Here is a 12,001-nt window from a genome sequence, read left to right on the forward strand (position 1 = left end):
AACTGTCTTCCATTTCCTGGTTGAGTGAGGCACTGGTGAAGTAGGCTCTGGCCTCACACCTGCATCCTGGGAAGGCAACATCACCGGTGCCTTCCTGGGAAATATCGTTGGTACACTGTGAGATCTCGGGTGCAAGACATTTTTCTCCCCTCAGATAATGTGCACGGTCACATGTTCCAAGAGGCAAACCCAGAGTTCCAGAAAGTAAAGGGAGATGGATTCATCTGCCCTTAATCAAGATGATTAAGGCCACTGTGAGAAGCATAGGGAGGAAAAGAAAAACAAAGCGTGCAAAGAATGAAAAACCCGCAATTATCTCTAAGTATGCGTTTGTAGACTGCCAATAATAAACATTTTTTTAAGCCTGGTACATACTAGGAATTTATTTTTCTGTTCAACACAAAAAAAAATGTCAGCTCTGGTCCGAGCCGCTGTACTAACTATGCGAAGTTAGTACAGCGATCGCCCCTGCTGAGCTGTTGTGTTCGGAAAGGGGGGCGCCCCCCCTGCCAGAACACTCTGATCAGCGCTCCCGGCCATTGGCTGAGAATGCTGATCGGGAGTCAGTTGGCTGCTGGTTTTCCAGCATGCTTATCCAACAGAAACCAGACAAACGGTCAGCTTCTGTCGGACAGGGTGGCATACACAGGGGCTAAATATCGGCCGGTTTTATTTTGAACTGGCCGAAGTCTCCCAACATTCAGCCTTCGCGTATACGGGGCTAAAAGGCGCCCTTGTTGTAATGTTTAAGATAAGAGTAAAGTTCCTATTTAAGAGAAGTTTTAACAATGGATACACTTAACTAATAGGTAATAAATTAGATAATATACTATTCTTGGGACATATAGATTTAGGTAGATTACCTTTAGGGAAAGTTGCCCATATATGGATCGAATCTCGGCTGGTTCAGAAGGGACCAACCGAGATTCAACCCATCTGCGGGCAGGCTGGTTTTACCCAAGTCAATCCATTGATCAACTTCAGTACAACCAGACTTCAGATTTTTATTTTTTTTTACAGGTGGCTATAGCCGCTATCAGTAATCATTGTATTCTGCCAGCGGGGAAGGCTGCCCGTCAGCAGAACACAATAGCGCTGCAGGAGCAATTCCACCATCAACACTGACTGTGTGAAAATCGCATAATCTATAAACTGCTTAATCCAAGCAAGAGCACCATTGTTTTCTTACCTCATGAACCCGATTCCAGCTTTCTGACTCTGAGCGGTTCTGGTTCTGTTTGATCTGATTCAGACTGGGTTTTTGATGGATATTGCCTGCATTCTCCTTGGCCCAGTCATCCACTAATTTGTGCAATTCATCTGTGAACATGCTCTTCTTCTCCGTAACAGACTGCTGACCAGCATCAGAATTGCTCTCTGTGCACTGCTGGTCTAAAAAGTGAATAGAAAAGGTCAGTCTACAGTCTGCTTTTTCACTATCAGTACTTTACAAACTGCGATTAAAGTAACGCATACTGTATATTAGTAGCACAATTTCAATTCTCTTTTCCTAGTCCCGTTTCATGCCCCATGCAAAAGACTCACACTTACCTTGAAGTGTGAGACCTTAACAGAGGCTGCAATTAATCCTTATGAAGAGACCTAAAGCGTATTTCTGGTGTAATGTGTAACATGCTCCAGTACCTCTACCCACACCCCCAATCCCCCTTCCATGCGACAACAGGCAGGGGTTCCTCCCCCCGTACCCCCTACCACATATGAAAATAGAGCAGCTGTGCAGGGCCCTGCCTGCACAGCCGCATCATTCATTCACAGAAAGAACTACCAAATACAATCTTCCACTAAGGCAGACCGCTTGTAGTTCTCAATGGACTGCGAGACTCCTTTTGAGCACCCTTATCGCCCATTGACATGTCTTCCAGCTTTCTAAAGATGAAGCCTGATACTGCACCCATGATCCACTGATCATGGGTGCAATGCTCTGCAGGCTCCTGTGCAAGAAATAATGTACCTTTTTCTCCTGCAAAAATATGTGCATTAATCAATTTTTGCAGAAACGTGAACTTAGCCTTTAAATAGTTTGTTTGGGCCAAGGCTTCACCTAAATGGCTCAAAAGCATTTAGGCTGACACAATTTTATTCTGGGGAGAATAGCACCACATACTGTGCGTAGCTAATGTATTACAGTATGATACAGCGCACAGTGGCAGAATCACTTCGTAATATAAATATGCATTTGTTATAAGTATCTGGTGGGCAGCTTCCTTTAGCTCTCCTACGGTGCCCCCATATTCCGCCTAGTGCCTGCTGGTCAGGGTGGTCTGATACGACCTGTGAATTTCTACATATGTTCTTCTGAACATTTGAATATAATTTGGTGCATACTATTCTATAAGTGGTCCAATATATGGTGAGCTAGTCCATTATTCACGCTGCTATGGCTGTCACAAAATAAGCGAATGTTGGTATTTTCTAGTCTAACTTTTATTTTAGAACACATGCTTTATTAATACAGAGGATTTTTCTCATAGTTAAATCTCCCCAAAGAAGCCACGACAGGTTAAACATGTCAGACCTCTACTTGCAGTCTAAAATGATCACAAGAATTATTTTCATGTCAGAATGTTTTTAATATTGTGGTTGGATTTTAAATATTTAATAAATTGATAGTAATTTTTAACTTCAAGTTATTCTGGTACCTTTAAAGTCCCACTTTTACTATCTGTGCTGGTTTATCAATAATGTTCTCCCATAGAGGATGGTACATTGGTGCTGTTCAATGGGTTCTATATTACTATACTAATTAGTAATAGAAATTGTTATGGCCCAAGCAAACTATTTAAAGCGACAAGAAACTTGGAACTCAGCTTTATTTAGACCTTCAGAAGAAAAAATTAAAACTAAATGTAGCCAAAAACACCCATGCGTCCCATTCTTATGAACAATATAGGACAAGTTACACTATTTGTGAATGTCAGAAGTTGCATGTTCATGGTTCTAAACATTAGAGTCATTGCTTTTGGCACAGGACCAGCAAAGTTTTAAGAACATGAAGTTTTGGCACAAAAACCTACTGTACTCTTATTTATATATACTTGATATTCACAAAATGTGATGATCTGAAGCAGCAAATATTGTACTTGGAAGATCTATCATAGGAATAGAGTCTTGTACCATGTTAACCATCAATCAATACATAAAGTATGCGTGTCCTTTTATTGACAAATTACGTTTTTAAAAGATGCAAGCTTTCCTACGTCTCTTCCATTATTTCAGCATATAAGGAAGGTCCTGAAAGCTTGCATCTTAAAAGTTAAAGTGATACTAAAGTCTCTTTTATTTAAAAATAACAAACATGTTATACTTAACTCCTCTGTGCAGTTGGTTTTGCACAGAGCAGCCCAGATCCTCTTCTCGGGTCCCTTGCTGGCTCTCTTGGCTCCTCCCCCCCTGTCCAGTGCCCCCACAGCAAGCAGGTTGCTATAGGGGCACCCAAGCCGAAACGCAGCTCCATGTGTCCATTTAGATACGGAGCCAAGGTTCGGTCCCACCCACTCTCTCTCCAGATTGGCTGACTTTGATTAACAGCAGTGGGAGCAAATGGCGCCGCTGCTGTGTCTCAGCCAATCAGGAGGGAGAGTCCCGGACAGCCAAGGCAGTCTTGCACATCGCTGGATCAAGATGGGCTCAGGAAAGTATTAGGGGGGCTGCTGAACACTGAAGGTTTTTTTATATTAAAGTGATTGTAAAGTCTATTGAAAAAAAAACAAAAAAAAAACAAACAAACATGTTATACTTACCTTCTCTGTGCAGTTGGTTTTTCGCAGAGCAGCCTGGATCCTCCTCTTCTCGGGTCCCTCCCTCCTGTCGAGTGCCCCCACAGCAAGCGACTTGCTATGGGGGCACCTGAGCCGAGCTGCAGCTCCCTGTGTCCATTTAGACATGGAGCTGCTGTTCGGGCCGCCCCCCCCCCTCTCTTCCGATTGGCTGACTTTGCATGACAGGGGCAGGAGCCAATGTCGCCACGGCTGTGTCTCAGCCAATCAGGAAGGGAAGTCCCGGATGGCCGAGGGACTCGTGGACATCGCTGGACAGACATGAGCTCCAGTAGGTATTAGGGGGTGCTGGGTTGGCTGCTACACCCAGAAGGTTTTTTTATAATAATGCATAGAGTGCATTAAGATTAAAACCTTCTGCCTTTAGAATAAATTTAAAAATAGAACAAAGCCCACAGACTTAATGGTTTCCCAAAACAGTTACATTCAAGGCATGTCTCTGGTAAGAACGGTTACAGTTGCCTGCATTACTATAGAGGAGTTCCGCCTGGGGGAAAAAAAAAAATGTAAAACTCAGCAGCTAAAAATACTGTAGCTTCTGACTTTTAATATATAGACACTCACCTGTCCAGGGAGCCTGTGATGTCGGTGGCCTAGACGATTTTCGGATCGGGTGTCAGGTGCTGCTGTCGCCATTCGGGAAACCGGCAGTGAAGCCTTTTGACTTCACAGCCGGTTCCTTACTGTGCATGCGTGCTTTGCTTTCTATACGGCCCGGCGGCGGGGGGAAAAAGAGGGCGCCATCTCCCTGAAGTGGGAAAGGGTACATGTCTAAAACAGGTACCTGTTGCCCCCTCCCCCCTGAAAGGTGCCAAATGCATCACCGGAAAGGGGGGGGGGGGTTAGATCAGTGGAAGTTCCACTTTTGGGTGGAACTCCGCTTTAAGTGGAGCTAAACTTAATTTGCTTCAATGGTCCCCATTTTTCACTGCAATCTTTTGCTAGGCACCAGTCTTCAGACATGTTCATTGGTCGGCGTGGGATGACCTTACTCATGCACTTACACAGAAGTGAAGTCATCCTGGCACACAGGGACCATGCCGGTGATGTAAGCTGAGCTGCACATGCCACAGAAGACAGCAAGCAGGAGGGTAGGTGTATTTTATTGCAGAAGAGACATTGCATGTCTCTTCTGCAATAAGAAGCCAGTCTGTTTGGAGTTTGTGACAGCTTTATGCCAGCTCTCAACTTAACTTTCAAGCTTTAACCACTTCCCGCCCGCCCTATTACAGATTGACGGCGGGAATGTGGTTGAGTTATCCTGACCGGACGTCATATGACGGCGGCAGGATAACTCCGCTCTGGGCGCCCCCCGGGGGCGCGCAGAGCGGCGATCGGTGATGCGAGGTGTCAGTCTGACACCCTGCATCTCCGATCTCGGTAAAGAGCCTCTGACGGAGGCTCTTTACCATGTGATCAGCCGTGTCCAATCACGGCTGGTCACATAGTAAATAGGAACAGCCGTTGATCGGCTTTCCTTAGTTCGTGCCTGACAGGCACGAGTAAAGGAGCGCCGATCGGCGGCTCCCCTGACAGGGGGGGGGGGTCGGCACTGGTAATCAGATCATTGATTACCAGTGCAGACCCTCGGGGGGGGGGATGCCACTAGATCCACCAGGGATGCCCACTATGACCCCAGGGATGCCCACTATGACCCCAGGGATGCCCACTATGGCCACCAGGGATGGCAATCAGGGCTCAGGGAGCCCCCCATTGCCCTCCCCATCAGTGATGCCCACCAGTGTCCTCCCTATCAGTGCTGCCCACAAGTGCCCATCACTGCCATCCTTTAGTGTCGCCCACCAGTGCCCATTATTGCCCACCAGTGCCGCCTATCAGTGCCCATTAGTGCCCATCAGTGCCGCCTGTCAGTGCCGATCAGTGCCGCCCATCAGTGCCCATCAGTGCCCACCAGTGCCGCCTATCAGTGCCCATTAGTGCCCGTCAGTGCCACCTATCAATGCCCGTCAGTGCCACCTATCAGTGTCCATCAATGCCGCCTATCAGTGCCCAGCAGTGCCGCCTATCAGTGCCCACCAATGCTGCATATCTGTGCTACCTATCAGTGCCACATATCAGTGCCTATCAGTGCCGCATATCAGTGCCGCCTATCAGTGCCACCTATCAGTGCCACCCCATCAGTGCCACCCCATCAGTGCCACCCCATCAGTGCCACCCCATCAGTGCCTCCTCATCAGTGCCTGTCAGTGCAGTCTCATCAGTGCTCATCAGTGCAGGAAAAAAATTATTTATTTACAAAATTGTATAACATAAACAAAATTTTTTTTTTTTTTTTTTAAACTTTTCGGTCTTTTTTTATTTGTTTAGCAAAAAGTAAAAATCGCAGAGGTGATCAAATACCACCAAAAGAAAGCTCTATTTGTGGGGGGAAAATGACATAAATTTGGTGAAGGTACAGTGTTGCATGACCGCGCAATTGTCATTCAAAATGCAACAGCGCTAAAAGGGGAAAATTGGCCTGGGCGGGAAGGGAGGGAAGTGCCCTGTATTAAAGTGGTTAAATGACTGCTGTCATTGCTGATCACGTGGGCAGCACAATGGCAACTGTAGATCTAAGTACAGGCCAAAATGGCATGCTCTTTATCTGTAAAGGATAGGAAGGTGCAGATACCCTAAATCTGAATCATCGGAGTTATCCATAACTCCTTTCCATGGACCCCTAACCCCAACCAATAACTTTACTTCTAAACTTGGCCATATTTCCTAACCCTAAACCTAACCTCTCAACTTTACCCAAATCCACAATTCAAACATCAATACTACTTTTGTAAGTAAAATGATTGTACGCTGCCACTCTTATAAGAGATAAAAAAGCACCAACTGCTGCTACTACTAAATGTGTTCCCACATCTAACATAAGTGAAAAAATAAAAAATTGCGTAATAGCGCTGATGGTCTAGTGATATACCATAATATAAAAAAAAACACATACCGTATATACTCGAGTATAAGCCGAGTTTTTCAGCACATTTTTTTGTGCTGAAAACGTCCCCCTCGGCTTATACTCGAGTCAAGGAAAAAAAAAAAAATTCCCTGTCCGCTCCGACGGGCTTAAGGTTTAAAAATGGCGCCGCCCGTCGCATACATGTCACCGCGCACGCGCCGCCGCCGCTCGTGTCATTTCGGCTATTCCCTGCGCCGCTCGGGAGAGGCCGGGAATAGCCGAAAGTATACGAGCTGCGGCGGCGCGTGCGCAATGACGTGTCGGCGCCGGGCGGCGCCATTTTTAAAATGAAGGCGCCTCTGGAACAGGTAAGTGAAACAGCTTCACTACCTGCCATTATGCAGGGCTGCGGGCACACTACAAGGGATGCAGTGCTGCGGGCATGGTCCACATGTACCATGCCCACAGCACCGCATCTCTTGTAGTATGCCCACAACCCCGGATCCTCTTGTACCATGCCAGTACCCTGCATTCTCCTGCACCATGCCAGTACCCTGCATTCTCCTGCACCATGCCAGTACCCTGCATTCTCCTGCACCATGCCAGTACCCTGCATTCTCCTGCACCATGCCAGTACCCTGCATTCTCCTGCACCATGCCAGTACCCTGCATTCTCCTGTACATGCCAGTACCCTGCATTCTCCTGTACCATGCCAGTACCCTGCATTCTCCTGCACCATGCCAGTACCCTGCATTCTCCTGTACCATGCCAGTACCCTGCATTCTCCTGTACCATGCCCGCCGCCCTGCATTCTCACCCTAGGCTTCTACTCGAGTCAATGATTTTTCCCATCTTTTTGTGGTAAAAGTAGGGGCCTCGGTTTATATTCGGGTCGGCTTATACTCGAGTATATACGGTAATATATAAAAACACACAAGTGCCAATAAAACAATATAATGATGATGATAAAACATTAAAAAAAATATATATATATATATATACACACACACACACACACACACATATATATATATATATATATATATATAAAAAACAAATAGGTATTTAAGTGCACACGAACACCAAAGCGTGAATAAAAGTCCTCCTTTGTAAAGTGCAAAAAACGCAGAAAGTCTCTTGGTTATAGTTGTGCTTTCCAACTACACACGCAATGTGAATCACTCCTTTGTTTCCGTGCTCTAATACACCAGGCGCAATGAATGCTCACCTCCACTAAAGACCCACAATGCTCCAACTTTTCACAACACAGCTCCAGGGCAATACATAGAAAAGAAAACCCTCCAGATGAAGCCACGTAGGAGGTGGCTTTACACGTAGAGGTGGAGCCTGGCGGTGGGATCAGGTGTATGTATCTTTCAACTGTTTTACCTGTGATTTTTTTAATTTAATAATTGTGAGTGCATTTTATGTGGCCGGGTGGTTTTGTGGTTTGCTTGAGCTACTGAGCTTGTGGTTTGCTGGAGCTATTAACCCAGGCATTTTTCTTTTCTATGTATTGTCCTGGAGCTATGTTGTGAAAAGCCTTTACAAATAATCCATGTATCAGAGTTTTTCTCCCAATTCTTGATGTGTCTAACCCCTTGTGGGTCTCTAGTGGAGGTGAGAATTCAATGCACCTGGTGTATTGGAGTACGGGAACAAAGGAGCGATTCAAATTGTGTATGTAGTTGTGAAGCACAACTATAACCTAGAGACTTCGGTTTTTACAAGGACAAAGGAGGACTTTTTTCACACTTTGGTGTTAGCATGCACTTTAATACTACTTTTGTATTTTTAATTTCTTAAATAAATCACTGACAGAGACTAGAAGACACTTTCTTTACAAATCCTACCATTTAAGCGTACCCACCTAAATGTACAATTCCATTGTCCATGTGTGTGAAAGAATGGGTCCTGCTCCGCTGCTTACTTTTCAGTGACCTGGGACGACGCGGGGACATTGGCTGGGAGGAAGTATCGGAGACCTGCGCTTTGTTCTCTCTTAAAGAACGCAAGCGTACGTATACTTCTTGGAGTTCTCTGTTCTGCTGGGCCTGTAAAGTTACAACCTCTTGAATGTGCCTGGGAAGTGAACAAACACAAAATTTACCGAAATATATTTTGAGGAGTGTGCAATATAGTGTAACTTTGAAAGGAAGCAACTACATAAAAATGTGAGTGTGAAACAAAATTCCCAGACAACTTCCAAGCATGAGAAAAGAGGTCTGCTCCTGACCATCCTCCTTACTTGTGGGTGCAAATGTAGACAATGAGAGAAAGCCTGACATATCTTGAAGTTTATAGAGGCACTGTCACTTTGCCCATTTAGGGCATGGTTACAGTTCTTGAACAGGCAACATTGGGCTAAGTATCAGTGGGCTTGGTGGAAGGGAGTATTCTTTTACCCTGACACCGCCCTGAATTGGCAAGGTGGCAGTGCCTGTGTCCTCAATTATTCCTGCTGTGCATTATCCAAAACCTTCAGTTATTTAAAAGAAGTTTAAAATAGAAATGAAAGGCAAAACATTTGTGTATACATATAAAAACCATTATAAATACCTTTTAATTTCTTTTTTTTATAAGTGATCACATATCCTCTGTTCTCAGCTGCATAAGCAGCACACAAAGGAAGCAATACAAAATGAGCAGGATACTTTTTGTATACAGTACATGGTACAGCAGGCACATATCAGCAATAGAACACATTGGGGTGACATATTCCTTAAAGGGGTTGTAAAACCCCAAAAACCGAGTTTTCCTTTAAACAAATGCCTAGTGTTTTGAGGTACTTTTATGTCCCTGAATTCCTGTAGAATAGCTGGCCATTTCAATTTCTTATTGGATCTCACTGCTAATACAAACCCATGTAAGATGCAGCACTTGGAAGATGCTTGTGTGTGGTTTACTGGAAAAATAGGATTTTTGTACTTACTGTAAAATCCATTTCTCTGAGTTTGACAGACACAGCGCTCCATAAATCATAACTAGTGGGTTATATTGCCTCTTCCAAGAGTTGGACTAGGCAGAACAAAAAACACCTGGCTACGCCCATAGGTCATCCTCAGCTTGGTATATAACCTCCCTCTCTGCTCTAGGTAATCAGTTTAGTAGCAAGCAGTATTAGTAGTAGTAGAACTCCATAGGAGGGATGGGGTGCTTTGTCTGTCGAACTCAGGGAAATGGATTTTACGCTAAGTACAAAAATCCCATTTCTCTTACGTCCTCCGACAGTCACCGCCCACTCACAAGTCTTCACCAATGGGTATTGACCTTTGCTCTGTAGGAGTAGCTAGGCAACAAGAATTGTTAATACAAAAGCTTTTAGCATAGATACACCCCTAGGGGCTGTCCCCTCAGTCAATACCTCCCTGCACCAGCATTCCCAACTCAGTTTGATCTTGCCTAGCTTAGGAGTAGCTGGCTATCCTGCGCTGGGGCTCAGTCTCAGCCTTCTACCGATTCTTTGATTTTATTTCAAGTATTTTTCTCTTTTCCTTGCTAGCTTTTATTTTGTCAGCCTTAGTTTAGGGATCTTCTGATGAAGAATCATCATGCGGAGCTGGGTCTCGGACTGGTCGCCCTGGATCCCAGGGCTGAGAGCCAGATGGATCCCCAGCCTGCCATCGAGCGTTCAGCTTAGGTTTTACCCTGGCAGATTGAACGACCCATCCCTGTTCGCTGCAGGGATGCTGCCTGTGAGGTGGCTACCTCACTGGACGCCATGACTGCGGTCCACAAGCGTCCTGGCTGCGACACTCCCTGTCTGCCCTGATAGCGGTTTGTCGCTGGAGACGGCTCCCCACGCCATCTGGTACGGTAAGCACCTTCTGTGTGGGGACCTTCTGTATGGGTGTCAGTCTGTGGCTGTGTATTACCCTCCATGTCTGTGTGTCTGCGGGCTCCGTGTCAGATCCCTGTGTGGCTGCACTGCCTGTGGGCTGCGAGGGGGGACCATCCTGCTCTGCTGTTTATTATGCTCTGGGTGCAGTTTGTGTGCAGACATGTATGTGTGCGGCAGTCGCTGCGGCGATCCGCCATTTTATTTGCCTGTATACTGTGAACGGCCCTGTCCCTGTGCAGCGCCGTGTTTTGGCGCCATTCGCCGCCGTTTTGGCGCCATTCGCCGCCATTTTGGCGGGCGGTACTCCTCATGCACATGGCGGCGCCATTTTATTGTAGCCTTTTCCCTCGGCCGAGCGGCCATTTTGCTGGAGCCTTCCATAGGCTATATCAGTCAGTCAGCATTGCATCACTTCCTCTTTCTCTGGGAACAGCGATCGGTGGCAGCAGTCTGGTGTGCTCTCTCCAGGTTTTTACCTTCTTGTCCTGTCATTCCTTGCTCAGTATTGTCTATCGCTGCGGGGTCAGTGCATACAGCAGTGTGCGGTGGGCTGCGCTCGCCGTGGTATTAAAGGGCCAGTACCTTTATACTTTTCTGTACTGGGGCATGGATTCTCAGGATAGCAAGTTTCCCCCCGCCCTGGTGGGGGACCAGGGGGCTGCTGCACACCCGAGGGGGCCGATCTGACCACTGTAGGGGCTTCCTTAGTGTCTCAGGTGCAGATGCTGCTGGCTGAACGATCCGCAAAAAGGGCCAGGTTATCCATTTCCTCTGATTCAGAGGGCGATGTGGCTGCTGTGGCTGGCGTGCCCTTCTCAGGGTCCCGCTCATCTTTGGACCTTGTGGGGTCTGAGGGGGAGCCTGAGGTGCAGGGGGTTGATGTTTCTCCCCCTGGCTCGCCTGAAGAGTTTGCACTCATGAATGAGCTGATTGCTTCCATAAAGGACACCTTGCACCTGGAGGATGAGCCTACTCCTCCTGCTAGGATGTCTTCCTTTGGGACACAGAGGACTCGCAAATCAGCGCAGGTTTTTCCCTGCCCTGCTGAATTTCACCATACGGTTAATGAACAGTGGCGCAATTTAAAGAAGCCCTTTACTGTGCCAAATAAGTTTAAATTGCTTTATCCGTTTGCTCCTGCCACCGACGAGCGTTGGTGTGTAGCGCCTCCGGTGGATCATGCGGTAGCCGTTTTGAACAAAGCTACTGCGGTGCCTTCTGAGGATACCCCGGTTTTCCGGGACCCTACGGACAGGAGAATAGAGTCTCTTGCCCGTCATGCCTATATGGTGGCTGGTTCTATGCTGAAGCCTATTTTTGCTTCCATTATGGCGGCACAGGCTGTTGCTGATTGGACCATGATGCTCAGGCGCACCTTGGCGGCTGATTCCGCTTCACCTACCACGTTGGCTATGGTGGACCAGATCCATCAGGGTGTCATGTACTTGTGCGATGCG

At 46.6% G+C, this 12,001-nt stretch overlaps 1 protein-coding gene across 1 annotated transcript in view; it reads right to left on the reverse strand.

Annotated features, from left to right (window-relative positions):
- Positions 1-12,001, reverse strand: part of WNK3 (WNK lysine deficient protein kinase 3) — a 255,126-nt gene that overhangs the window by 16,077 nt on the left and 227,048 nt on the right. Inside the window, exons 22-23 of the mRNA XM_082264431.1 lie at positions 8,574-8,785; positions 1,190-1,392 (exon numbers count right to left, since the gene is read on the reverse strand). Of these exons, the coding sequence (XP_082120557.1) occupies positions 1,190-1,392; positions 8,574-8,785 (415 nt within the window). The remainder of the gene's footprint in view (positions 1-1,189; positions 1,393-8,573; positions 8,786-12,001) is intronic.

Source organism: Pelophylax lessonae (assembly GCF_965119305.1).
Source record: "Pelophylax lessonae genome assembly, chromosome: 7".
Classification (NCBI taxonomy): Eukaryota; Metazoa; Chordata; class Amphibia; order Anura; family Ranidae; genus Pelophylax; species Pelophylax lessonae.